Source organism: Typopeltis vanoorti, chromosome 18 (assembly GCF_054136105.1).
Source record: "Typopeltis vanoorti isolate ZY-2024b chromosome 18, IOZ_Tvanoo_1.0, whole genome shotgun sequence".
Classification (NCBI taxonomy): Eukaryota; Metazoa; Arthropoda; class Arachnida; order Uropygi; family Thelyphonidae; genus Typopeltis; species Typopeltis vanoorti.
This window is the reverse complement of record NC_143566.1, coordinates 88,999,663-89,013,910: the sequence shown is the minus strand read 5'-3', so window position 1 is coordinate 89,013,910 and position 14,248 is coordinate 88,999,663. Positions and strand designations below refer to the sequence as shown.

The 14,248-nt window shown below is 38.3% G+C and overlaps 1 protein-coding gene across 1 annotated transcript in view; it reads left to right on the top strand.

Annotated features, from left to right (window-relative positions):
• LOC150096920 (adenosine deaminase-like) overlaps positions 1-13,182 on the top strand; it is a 33,493-nt gene extending 20,311 nt beyond the window's left edge. The window contains exons 5-8 of the mRNA XM_090408732.1: positions 1,384-1,505; positions 4,759-5,000; positions 9,099-9,225; positions 12,826-13,182. Of these exons, the coding sequence (XP_090264858.1) occupies positions 1,384-1,505; positions 4,759-5,000; positions 9,099-9,225; positions 12,826-12,930 (596 nt within the window). The 3' untranslated portion in view covers positions 12,931-13,182. The remainder of the gene's footprint in view (positions 1-1,383; positions 1,506-4,758; positions 5,001-9,098; positions 9,226-12,825) is intronic.
• Positions 13,183-14,248: the final 1,066 nt, after the last annotated feature.

Below are 14,248 nucleotides of genomic sequence, written 5' to 3'. Positions count from 1 at the left end.
CATCTGTTGATAGAGAACCTACTTCAATGAGCCCAACGCCATACACACGTAGAAGCAAAACCTGGGTTTTGCTCCTATGTTGGGCTTGGTTTTCTTTGGGGGGGGGGATATGAAATATTATAAGACCAGGAAGAAGCTACTTGCAGAGTAACTACCACCTGGAAGCAGCACGATAAGAAACACTTGGAGGAGCATTAATAGCAGATACGCTTCATTGTCATCATCAAAAACAACTCCCCTAACTGTCTGATCGTGCGTATCTCCTGGTCTAAACTTTGATCACTAAAAAGTACACTCGCCAATGATTTGATCTTTTACGCTACTCTTCCCAATTTTCTTATTGAATCTAGTGTCAATCATTTGTATATTTTCTCTACAATTTAAAACCATGCACGCACTCTTCTTGCTGTTAATATGTTAGCCACAGTTCTGCTTCTCTCTTCCATTTTTCTAGTCTCCTCTGCAGCAGTTCTTATTGAATGTACCCAAATGAACAATCACCAGCAAATGCGACTGTTTCTCCTTCCTTGTTATTAATCGTATCTACAACAATATTCATCATCTCCACTGAACTGCAATGGGGATAAGACACTTCCTTTGTAATCCAATTTGAAATGTAAACCATTTTCCGAATTTAACGTTCATAGTCTATGTCATATCTGATACATAAATGGGAGTCATTTTGCTAATGAAAGTGATGCGGTCAAAACTAATGTTAAAACACGTGGGTGAACATGGTCTTAAATACGTTTAGAAGAAATCCCAAAATGATGTAATTTTTTCATTCCCGTCATCAAATTCCTCATATGTACCTTCAGGAATAGTAGAGGATATTACGACAGCATTATATGAAAAAATTACACCATTACTAACTTCCTATCGACAATAATTCCATCATATTTCATTGCTAATTCGATGGAATTCTTTTAAAGTCCCATGATCGGAGCTTCCGACATGAGTATGCAGATTTGTTGCTCGACAAGGCACACTAATCAAAGAATCTTAATGAAAATGTCAAACGAAACATCGATGAAACCGAATGTTCTTTACGCATCGGATCCTTCTAAAACGTTGCCCAAACGGTGGACAATGTTAACGATCTTTTACTTAACGTGACTTCTGCCACCGCCACCATACTAAATGTCGTACAGAAGTTGTGAGCAAGAGACGCATTTTGAAGGTTCTTAGTCTCACATTAAACCCCCCCCCCGTTAACGTGAAAATGGAAAGTATTAAGTCTGCGGAAAGTTCAACAAAGAAATGACAATCAGACAAAGATAACATCTTATGATTTATGTTTATTTCTCTTTCGAATTTATTTTAATTAGTTGCTTGAAGGAAAATTTGCTATGCGTTGAAGGTTTGCTTGTGTGTTCGTTGCAGAGTGGTCCCCAGAGGTTCTTCAGTTGTGCGAGGCTTTCAAGGATCGAGGAGTGGTGGGAATCGACATTGCTGGAGACGAAGCGAGCAATTTTGCTTCCCCTGAGGATATCGAAGTCTTTCAGGTAAGTGCTGCAGTTTCTTACACGTCATTTTCACAGTCGGATGGTGCAGTTATTGTCGACGGGAAAAAATAAAGGTTGGCGAGTCACTAGAAGGCTGCATGCGAATAATTATTTCATTTTTTTTTTTTACTAATCTCCATAAATTGCATTTTTAACTGATCAAAGATATGAGAAAGGCACAGGGAGGAAGTTCTAAAGAATAGAAGTAATTGGAATAAAACAGTGAAAAGAACAAAGTTGATTTGAAGCTAGAATAGTAAGTGGATGCTGACCTGTAGCTGCCTAGATTCTTACAGTTTTGGAAGAAAGTGGTGGAATGATAGCAGCCAGTTCAGCGGAACACTGCCCCAGATTTCAGGGGCAGTGTTCCGCTGAACTACATCGACTTTCAGATTTTCAGTGCTCCGCAGAATTACATCGACTTTCAGATTTATGCCTATACAATAGGCATAAATCTGAAACTGAATGTCTGTGAGAAATCCACTGGATGGAGTTTGAGGGAGGGAGGGGTGTTAATTAATGATCAAACTCCATCCACTGGATGGAGTTTGATCATTAGTTAACAGGCTCCCCCTTCTGGATAGTTTTTGAAACATTTTAGAGAAGTTACAGATGCACCAACCTGTCGGTGAAAGCAATATCCTAAGGTGGGCAGATTTGGGATTTGTACAATGTCAGCAGCTTAGAAGAGATGTCTTGAATGGAAAAGTATATTACATATCTTGGATATTGAAGAAATTGTGGCTGAAATGTATTAAATACAGGAAAGGCAAAAGGTAACCCCAAGAAAAAAGCTGTCTGAAGATCTGGAAGAGGGAAGTGAACAGAAATCTTTTCTTTGAAATAAATAAATAAATAGAATAAAACAGGACTGTATTTAAAATCTCACAACATTAACATCATTCTGCTGAAGGATGGCAACAAGATCAGAGGTTGATGCGGTGGAAATGGAAAATCTTGAAGATTTAAATGAAATGTAAAGAAATAATTGCACAGGTGGGAATAACGCGACTGCAAGACCACCCACATTCAATGATTACTTAAAAGGGGATGGTGTCAATGGTAAGAAAGAGTCTTGTCCATAAGCAAGTAATTCCTTTAAATCAGTGTTAAGATTTTAGAAATAGATAAAATTTAGGAAAAGAGAAGAGGAGGATATGTACTGTCTGTTGATCACGGATGTTCTTTGTGTATGCGCCCATTCGCAGGGGCCCATTTGTGCATGCACACATTCTAAGAGCGTATAAAGGAAATTCTTGATGGATGCAGTTAAGAAAATCAATCTTAATAATTCTTTAATCTGGAAATCGGTGGGTACCCGTCGCCATCACCAATAACTGAAGGAAGTAAGGCTTCAACTATCAGTGAAAAAAACCCTTAAAGATTTTTCGCATTCTTGGACTTGAAACTCGTGCATTACGAAGCAAATGGCATCATCCACACCGACTGAATCTTGTAAGCATTGCTTGACATTGAAGAGATCGCTGTCAACATCGGCTAATCATAAACTGCGATCGTACTTCGAATAGTGAGAGTTCGTGGTCGATTTTTCTAATCGGAGAAACACTCTTACTTGACTACACCAAAGATTTAGTAACTTGCGAACTGACAGAAAAAGGCCTAAAAAGTTCGTTCCGATAGTAAGCAACTGTAATTGAATCTCCTTCTGGCCACGTAAGATAATGGTACTATGCGAGATAAAAAACTTCAGTTTCTGGAAGATAAGGACACATTCACCATTATTAAATACCAGATAATCCAATCTTCCCATGACTTTTGTTTAGCCAACTTTACGTATTGCATTGCTTTCTAACATTTTTCTGTGTATTCTCTCGGGTCATCTGCTACCTTACAACTGATTTGTACGAGTATTTGCTGAAAATCAACGTTACCCGAACCAGCATGCAACATCTGCCTCAGTAATGCAAAGGGCATGTACAGGGGAAGCTTGGAAAGCTGTGTTATGGAGTGACGAATCACATTACATCGTCTACTGAGCAGATGGACGCGTGCAAGTGTAGCTGATGCCCGATGAACGTCTCTTACCAGAGTGCGTAATGTCAAATATCAAAATCTGGAGGGCGATGGTATCCTGTTTTTCCTGGTTTGGCCTCGGACTTCTGTTTGTTGTGCCACAAACAGAAGTCTATTTCACTGAACTTCGAGAAGCATCTGAACATTCTGGGCAATGCAATACTTCCCACTTTGTGGAGTTTCTACGGAACTAACCATTGGCTCTTTCAGAAAGACAATGAACCATGTCATAAGGCTGTTCCTATAACTGCGTGCTTTGTGGACATGGACATCACCGCACTTGACTGGCCTCCACAGAGCCCTGTTCTCAAACCTATTGTATATCTGTGGGATGAACTGGAACTTTGGAAGGAAGTTCATTGACTTCATTTGGATAATGAAAAGGAGTTTTTAAGCCCAGTAATAAATATGTGGAAGTGTTGATTGTATCATACATCGAATAACGTTTAGGAAGCTGAAATTTCGGAAATAAACAAAACAAAAACAAGAACCGTCGTTGCTCGTTTTTGACTCTTCTGATGACCTCAAAAAGAAGTAGCACCTGCGGATGAGTTCGTGTCCAAAGCACAACGAGAGGGCGTTGTCCTGCTGCATTTGCGTGCGCCTTTTTTACCCGAGGGAGCAATCAATGAACGCTGTTGCAGTTCTGCAGTAGTGGAAAAAAACTATTCCACAATTACACATCGTCCGTACCAAATGAAATCAGCCCATCGTTTCTTGATATAACAAAAAGGAAACCGTATATTTTGTGATCATAGCGAAACTGGAGTGAAGTATAAATGCAGAAATGTTAAGTAGTTAAATTAGTATTCATTGATCGTCCACCGCTAAAATCGAACTCTAAATTCAGTTCTTGGAGGAGGGGAGCTTGCAAAGGTGTCTTAGTTTGCTATGACATCACACGAAATTGAAAAATGAAAGATTCAAGATGTTCACAAGACTAAGATGTGACTGAGGTATCCACTTTTTATTTATTTATTTATTATTTATTTATTTTTAACTTTATTATCAGAGGTATTGAGGTTATGAAGCGAATGCTTGTGACTGTTGCGCAACACAGTCCTCCCCCCCCCCCCTCTCCCGACACACAGACGTGTCCTTCCTAACAAAATAAAGTGGAGACTCGAGTTTGTTGAGAATTCTATAGACTGTAAACGATTTTCTGTCAAATAATTCCACTCATGATTTGCTTTTTTTTTTTTTTTTTTTTGTCTTAAAGAGAGCGAAGGATTTGGGAATTCATCGCACGGTGCATGCTGGGGAAGCAGGATCTTCGGACAACGTGATCACTGCCATCCACGAGATGTACGCCGAGCGAATAGGCCACGGATATCACTGCGTCGATAGTGACGACGTCTATCGACAGTGCCTGAAAGAAGGCGTGCACTTCGAAGTGTGTCCCTACTCGAGCTTCCTGACGGGATCGGTGCCGCTGAACACGGAGAAGCATCCCGTCGTCAGGTAAGAAACCTATCGGATCTTACAGTAACAATTTATCCGCATACTCTTCTCCTCCCTCCTCAAAAAAAAAAAAAAAAAAAAAAAAAAAAAAAAAAAAAAACTTCATTGAAAAAATGCGTTACTGATTTTTAGTAATGAAATGGGTTCGGAGTGAGATTCAGCCCCACTACTGCTCCACTTTCTCCTTCCTTTCGATGTGTCCCACTCGTAACGAGTGTTGCTGTCAGACGATAAACTTTGTGCGATAATAATAATAAATAAATAAAATATATTTCGTTGTAAATGTCTATTTTATTTGAATTTAGATGTACATGTAAACAAAAAATATGATTTATTTTTAATTGAACAAACTTTATAAAGATACTATAAATTTTTACTTAATTTAAATAATTTATCATCAATGAGAGGAGTGAAATTGCTTATGGTGAGATAAAATTTCAGCAAAATTTGGCTCTATTATTGTTAATTTCAATCTCAGATGCGATTCGACATCTATAATGCGATTCCTCTTCTTCGTCTTAATATCTACAAGGGCCGAAAATCCAACTTCGCACAGATATGAACTTGGAAATAGAAAAATGAACCTTAGAGCTTTATCTGTTAATTCAGGAAATTCATTCTGTATTTGTAGCCAAAATGATGAAAATGTATTCTCGCTGTATTTATTTTTTAGGAAACCATCAGAAGCTGGTTCTAAAAATTGTTCTTCTTCTATTGACGATAGACCCTTTGGCATAAATTTGTTTTTATTGAAAGGGTATCTTATCCACTCAATATTAATGTCCAATTCAGGGAAATACATTTTTAGATTCATTTCTAAGCTTTTTAAATGTTGCATGATAGTAATTTTCACATCATCATCAATTTGCTCATTTGAACTTGCGAGCAATTCATGAAGAGATGGAAACGCAACAAATTCTCCATTACCAACTCGCTTTTGCAATAACTTCATTTTTGCCAACGTGGCGTTCACTTTATCTTGGACATGAAATATAGAAATTTCCTTGCCTTGTAAAGATAAATTAAGACTATTTAATACAGTAAATATATCTGCCAGATATGCTAATTGACTGAGCCATTTCCAATTATGTAAATGCTTTTTCAAATGACTCTTACGTATATGGGATAACAATGTTTGTTTTATATTTTCAGCCATTTCAGTGATTCTTCGATGAACAGTACTATTTGAAAGGCAAATCCGATCAAAAGATCTTTTTGCATTATCTCCGATCATAATTTCTGATATTATTTTTGCTGCAGGCTTGACCAAAGTTTCGCCAATTGTTTCCGCTGTGCCACTTTTTGCTATTAATAGCGACATACGATATGAAGCTTCTAAATCCTTCATATTTTCATCTCCTGACACGATCGACATCACTTTTTGAGATTCTTTTAATTTTTTTAGTTTATTTTGAAAACATTCGACAGGTTTGTCCTTGCATTCATTATGTTTCGATTCAAAATGGCGATTTAAATTGGATGGTTTCATGCTTTCATTTTTTAAAGTTTCACCGCAAATTACACATAACTGAATAGGTTCCTCTTCATTTCCCGTCCATGAAAATCCACATTTCAAGTAATTTATATCGTACTTACGAAGTTTTCTCATCTTCTTCCTAGTTGATTCTTTAGAGATGTCAGACGACACACCCTTATCAATTTCACTTGATCCAGATACAATATCAACGTTTTCTTGTTGCTGAGAACTACTTGTATCTGCTATGTTCCTCTCTTTTGTGCATTTTAAAAATCCAGTCTTTAACCAGTGATTCATACTTAAGAATTTGAACGCCATATGATTGGTGCGGTATTAACAAAAGATCGCGCTACTAAGTGACAAAGGCAAGCCGACAGTTGAGTTGAAATGCTAATTCTCTTCAACCGAATTCCTTATATAATATCTGAAACACATTCACTATATATTTCTTAGTTTTAACACGTTCACTCAAACAAAACCATATGTTGCCGATGCAACATATGGTTTTACTTGAGTCTACTATACAGCATTTTATGTGGGGGGGGGGGCATGCTATTCATTAGTTAGTAGTGCCGTTTTTATCCCAGTTGTCTCTAATTGCACTGTTTGTTGAGAAACATATTGCACAGCCTGCAGATGTCTCTGTACCTTATTCAGTGATACAATAGGAACGTTTTACGATCTCGAACTTCACGGATACATTAAATTTTATTCCATGCGTTAATGATGCATAGCCGAAAATTGCCACTGACCCCTGATGACCTTTCACGTACTCACGGGGGTACGCGTACCACACTTTGAGAAACACTGTATTAAGATTTGTAAATTACCTAAAAATGACATTTGCAAATATACATTGCTTTATTAATTAATGTGACAATTATGTTTTATATTTTTTTCTTCATGTCTATAGAAAGAGAGAGAGAGAGAAAGAAAGATTTTATTTTATAATTTCATTTTCCATGTATTTATTTTCAATCGAGCAGCAAAAGGTTTGAAAAATACTACGCTTTCTGTTTTAGAAGCGCCCTATATAACTCTATCTATCTTCTAATTAGAAGATTTTGGAATACATTAAAAACTAACTCCCACTGAACACTTCAAGAAAATACAATCAGAAATGGATGCAACAAAACCAACTAGCTCTCCGACAACAAACGCTATCTTTCTCTTCATATGCGAGGGTAGCACTTGACGTCAGTCGAGCACTCTTGTGCTCGACTAACAACCTTTCTTACCTTGTTTTTCATAAACAATCGGCATCAAAAAAAGCAACATAAAGCAACCACAAAATATATCTTCTCCTCTGCCATCAGGGGTTTCTCCCTTTCCACTGTCCTAAGAATAACAACAGCACATGGGCCAACACATTTGACCACTTTCTACAGAGACGTCCTGCAAAGGTGAAAAGCGTCGATCTACAACACGGAGTGGAGACAGCTTTCACTTCAGGAAATACCCAAAGAATCCTCTTCCGCAATCACATAAGTCATCCTAATACTAGCCATCAGCTTTTCTTCCCTGCTTAGAGTTGACGAAGGGAGAGTCACAGCGGACATTTTATCCCCAAACCTCAGGTCTGCAATCTCCAGCAACCTTTGAATGTGGGAGCCAAGCGGAATAGATGCACGCCATCAAATCTGCGCTTCAGATAATAACGCCAGCTAACGCTTCTGAAGCAGGCCTTCAAGAACCAATAGTAGACAACCCAACGCCTACATATTTATTGCGAACAACCAATACGATGATGGCACTGAACTCATCCAACACGCCCAAGTGTGTGAATTTCTAATTGATAGACTGAACCCAGCAATCAACTTCATCACAAGTGGAATGCGTTAGCGAAGTACAGCCATTAAACCTGACGCTGATATGCAGGGGATAATGTGACCTTACGCCCTCTCCACCCATAGTATACTACACAAATTTCACTCTTAATTATCTGAGAATAACCGGAAGAATTCGCCACTTTTAGGAGTGCCCCATGAATGGCAATTGGCCTCTGTTTAAATCGTCGTCTCAGGAAACTACATCCTCCATCCTGTTGCAGGCTGCATTCAGAGGAAGAATACTTGAGCCGTGTTCATATACAAGTCTGCAACTATCTCTCATCAGTGCGAAAGCAGTAATATATAACCTTTATCTTCAACACACACAAGAGCAGACAGAATACCTTTACTTAGAGAAGCAACTGACCACCCACGCGCAGCCTTCTTCTCCACGAATATCATCAGCACCGTGAAAACAACTCACTGTCCTCTTCCGCCAAAAAAACTGTAATAAAAGGAATCAATTCCTGGCTGAGCAGTATCGCAGTCCGATTGCCAACGTAGCAGCCACATAATCCAGACCCCAAAAAAGAGGGAGGAAGAAATTGTCCTGCATTTTAACGGCCATGCGAGGAATGATCAAAAAAATTGACTTTGTAGAGTTCACCAATTTTGTTAATATTGCATTCAATAATCAATGTCTATGTAACCTCTGTGCCTAAATGCAGAGAAATCCAATGCTATTAACCCGGTTGATGTTTTGTACATAACATTAATATTTTTAAGAATAAAAAAAAGCTTCTAATTACCAGCCATTTCATAAAAAACATTTGCTTTCTGTTCCTTTGACAGGTTTGCAGAAGACGAAGCCAACTTTTCCATCAGTAGAGACGATCCCTTGATCACAGCCACCACAATCGACATGGAATATGACCTGCTCCGCAAGTTCGGCCTGCACACTGTTCACCTGACCAGAGCGGTATTATTTGTTTGTTTGTTTTCTTATTCCTCTTCTGTAGTGCATCACACCAAAATCTGATGGCGTACGTTGTCTACTCTACGATACTCTTCCCAGGGAAAAGTATCGTGCTTTAAACAGTTAAAGAAACGCAAGAAGGAGGCGTCTTCGTTTGAACTGAAGTACTCACATTCAAATTCATACTTCTACACGTTTATTTTAACAAAATAACGACAATTGTGATAAAGACCTTCTTAATTTTTAAACATTAAGAGAAATGTCAAATTTCAAACAGTTCAACATTCTACCTTTTTTTCTGGGGGGGGGGGGGTGAAAGAGGATTAGTGAATTGTTGCAAACGAAGCTAAATGTTACTAGCTCCTTCACAAACACAAATTAACACCATTCCCATTTTAAAAATAGGAAAGAAACAAGTTGCCTAATGTCTTTTTAACACGTTCATTGCCAATCGCGCGATGCGAGTTCTCACCAAACGGTCGATCACGCGTTATCGCGTGGACGTCGTTAACTAATTAAAAAAATTTGGCCACCACACGAAATTCCAATTTTCAGCTTGGTAATGAAAGTGTTAAACACCAATAGGAACGAACATTCAAAGTTCTTTAACTAAATTTTTGAAATCGGTGATCAGCCAGTTAGCCCTCACCAACACTTGAGTTCTTGGCTACCTATGAATTTGAAGAAAGACTACACTAAGCGATGGCCCCCTCTCGTGATCCTAAACACTCAACCGTATACTGCTGTCTGAAATAGTACGTGATACCGATCCTAAGTTGTAAGGATAAATAACCGAAATTTTTAGGAAGGGGAAAAATCCCTAATTGCTTGTGCCAAAGATCGATTAACTCAGAAACCGACTGTTATATACACTGCTTGAAAAGAAGTCAACAGCCACTATGGTGTCCGTTGACTTCTTTTCAAAAAACAAACAGCGATAGCGCTCACCTTAATAACATGTAGGACCTCCTTTTGCTGCAATGACCGCAGCATTCCTATGGGGCATAGTTTCCAAATCCGTACGATAGCGATTAATGGGAATTTTCGACCATTCTCCCAGAAGGCACATAATGAGGTCATGGACAGTTATGGGGAGAATGTCCCTTGACCTCAGCGACACTCCGGTTCATCCCACAGATGTTCAATAGGGTTGAGATCAGGGCTCTATGGAAGTCAATCAAGTGTGGTGACGTTCGTGTCCACAAACCACACAATTACAGCAGCAACCTTATGATACTGTGCATTGTCCTGCTGAGAGACAATAGTCACTTCCGTAAACGCCACAAAGTAAGAAGGAACATTGCATCGTTCAGACACCACCTCTCAGATTTCATTATTGTTGACACTACAAACAAAAGTCCTTGGCCAAACCAGGTAAAAGACCATAACATGACACTGCCACCTTCGAATTTTATGGTCAGGTTACGCACTCTGGAAAGAGACGTTCACCGGGTATCTGCCATACCCGACCATCGTTCGTTTATAGCGTGCAAAGAGCTTGTACAGGTCCCACTGTACAAGCTCGTTGCGCCACTGAAGACGGCGCTGCATGTTAGTTCAGGTAATGTTGGGCTTTCTGTTGCGGTCTTACTTGGAAACCAATGTTGTGAGCCATAGTTCTGAATGTTTTGTGGAGAAGCTTGTTCCAGTCGAGGGCCTGAACTTTGCATTAAACATGTAGGGGTGAAGAATGGCAGTTTTACATATCCTTTGTAGAAACCTATGGTCGCGTTTGGTGAGTGTGGTGGGGCGTCCACTGCAGGCAGCACTTGCAGTTGACTCCCTGCGCTTCCATTTCAGCATGGTATCACTTGATAGTTGACACAGGATGGCCGAATTTGTCAACAATTTGCCGAACAATTAGACCTGCAACATGGCATCCTATCACAACGCCTCTTTCAAACTCTGTCAGTTCCGTGATAGAGTTCTGTTGGTGGCGGCAGAGGTAACGTGTAGTTTTTTATCACTCTTCAAGTTGCATATCTTCTACAGGAGAGGGGTTAATGTCTACAAATAGCAGAGTCTTGCCCTTGATTTTACTGGCTGCTATTGCCGGTAAGAAGACGGCTTCTGTAAAAGTTGTCGGTTCTAATGGTGTTCCTAGAGTAGCCGGTTCGATTCAGATGTCGGTTTTGGTGGTGTCTCTGATGTGGTTTCCGTCTGAATGGCATTTGCCGGTGCTGTAGTAGCCGCTGGTGTTTTTGCGGTGGAAGTAGTTACAGGGGTGTCAGTCATAGCTACTTTCTATTAGCTTTCAGAGGACCGTGTGTGAAAAGCCCTTCTCTCCAGTTTTCTTAGAGAGTTGTGGAAATTCTTTTTGATCAGTGATCATGGTAGTCTGTTGTGACAGTGGCTCAATTGGTGCATCAGCTCTCTCCGCGAAGGGTGTAGCGGGCAACTGGTATTTCATGGCCAGGATTCAGCAGTTCAGACACTAACACAGTTGAAGCACTTGGCTCGGGGGCAGTCTGTGTCTAGATGTTCGACCCAACTGCAGTGTAGCCATTGTCCTGGATAGTTTACCATTACTGGCCTTGTACCTTAGTTAACATCGGTACAGCGCCAGCAATGGTAAACTATACTTAACTTAGTTAACGAACCTATACCGGTTTTTCTTGTGATGTAACATTATAAAAACAGTAAGTCTTTCTTTATGATGTGCAGTCCTTCCTAAGTTAAATTTTGTTAGTTATTTACTTCTGTGAAGTTTTAATTTTCATTTATAATTTATGCCAATAAAGTTGAACTTTGCGGACTGTGTTTCTGCTATGTTACCATCGAATGTGGGTTCGAATCGCACTATGGCGTGGAGGTTAGTGAAAGTCTTTTTCAAATAACTATCACTGACCATCATAAAGCCACTATTTCTTCGCAAAAGGCAAGAATTAGCCAGATTCCTGGACTGTCTAATTAGTAGTAAGGAAAATTTATAGTTCAATGTTCAGATTTCTCCGTCTAGAAGAACAAATTTTAACAAAGGCCGTGCAAACCTCCCTATTACATGTATCCGTCAAGGAAAAACCAATTTCTTTTTTCTTCTACGAAATGCTCTATGTATGTCGTTTAACCAACCAGAGGGTTGTCTAGAAGATACCCACAGTTGGCGAATGCCAATGGGGCGGCTGGCACAACAGAAAAGACAAATCATCAAGCCTCGCGTCATCCGGAGTTTCCGAGTTCTTTTTCGCAAGCAAATCACGCAAACTAAAGAAGAAAGAAAGAAATGATCATTTCTTCCTTTATTATAAATGACCACAGTATCATTTATTCATCTGAGTAGATGAATAAATGATATGTGGCCTTATTCTACCTCTTTTATCTCTAATCTAATCACTTTCTCATTCTTGGACTCTCCAATTCTTACCCCACCCATAGTTCTAACGTGCAGCACAGTTTTTTGTGGGGAGAATTGTCCCAAGAAGAAAAGTTTTCTGAAATGTTGATTCGCTTACAAATAAATTGTATAAAAGGGTAAGACGAAAGCTTAAGTTAAAGGGGAGAATAGTTAACTTCCCGTGTAGCCAAAAAGTCTGAATTGTCTTCTATATTAATACTAATTGAAATACTTCCTTATCTTAATTCTCGTTTTGTTTTTAATTTCAGAATTTCAATGCAGCACGAAGTTGTTTCTTGCCAGAAGAGGAAAAGAAAGAACTGCTAAAGGAATTAGAGAAAGTTTATATAGGCAGTGTATTTAATGAATTGTAACTTTAAAAAATCCCTGAAGTGATAAAAGAAATACTGTGTTGGTGCACCAATCGCCTTAATTAAATGTAATCTTTGTTTACTTTGGTCAGCTAATTCATTCTGGGAATCAAGAAATGGAAATTCATGTCAGTAAACTTGCATTCCATGCATCTGTTTAAACGAAGAAAAAGAACGTATTTCTCACACTGTACAAGTGTTTTTATATCAGGTTTTTGACTACCTCAATAAACTTCTCTCTATTATGAAAAATAACAGCGCCAGCTGGTGTCATTATTTTTAGTTAAATTGCTTTTACAAAATACGCGGGATGATAAGTTTAAGAAACGAAATTAAATTTAGGCAGATATTTAAATGATTATATTAACGATCACTGATTGCACGAAATTTTAAAAAAAAAATCAACAATTTCTTGTTCGTATTTCATATTTAATTCTTGATGATCTTATATTCAGTGAAATTTTAACTACAAGAAACATTAATTTTAACTTACTCTAACTGGATAATGATACACATATCCATAAACTTCATACTCTGGGACCAGAGGTTATAGAGGTTTGGTATTGAGAAAATATGATATTAAGAAAATGCGAAGTGTTTCGTCGTGTGCACCTTATATATATATATATATATATATATATATATATATATATATATATATATATATATATATATATATATATATATATATATATATATATATATATATATATATATATATACACACACTACTCTACTTCGCCAAATACATCTCATCCTCTCCACCACCACTTAATTCTCCAACTACGACACTACTACCATCAACGTCATCTATTGCCCATTATGGGGGTCTGATATCTTGGAGTGACATCAATATACCAGCCAATTAAACCCTATCCTATGGATTAAAAAAAAATATGTTGGCTTCGTTGATTTTAAAGGATCAGGTTGCCTTTCGAGGGTCACGCACGGAAGCTATTGGTTTCTAGTATTGGGTTTAGCAATACGTTTTGGTTGCTTTTGCGTGTGTGTTTGGCCTGACCATTTAAACTTTTTGTGTAAGAATGACAACGTCATTGTATCTCCCCTCCAGAAACGAAAACAAACGAAATGAATTTCTTGATGATTTTTTGTTAGTTAAATTTTAACATCACAAAAGCCATTGTCACCGTTATTAAACCAAACATTTAACAAAATGGATGGACTTTTATCACTTTTTCATTGTTACCCAACGTTGAGATCAGTCTTGTATTCCTGTCATCAAAGTTTTCTTTGGCGTTGATGACAAAGATGATTTTGTCGACATGTTTGACAAGTTAGATCGCTTTAGCAGAAAAAATAT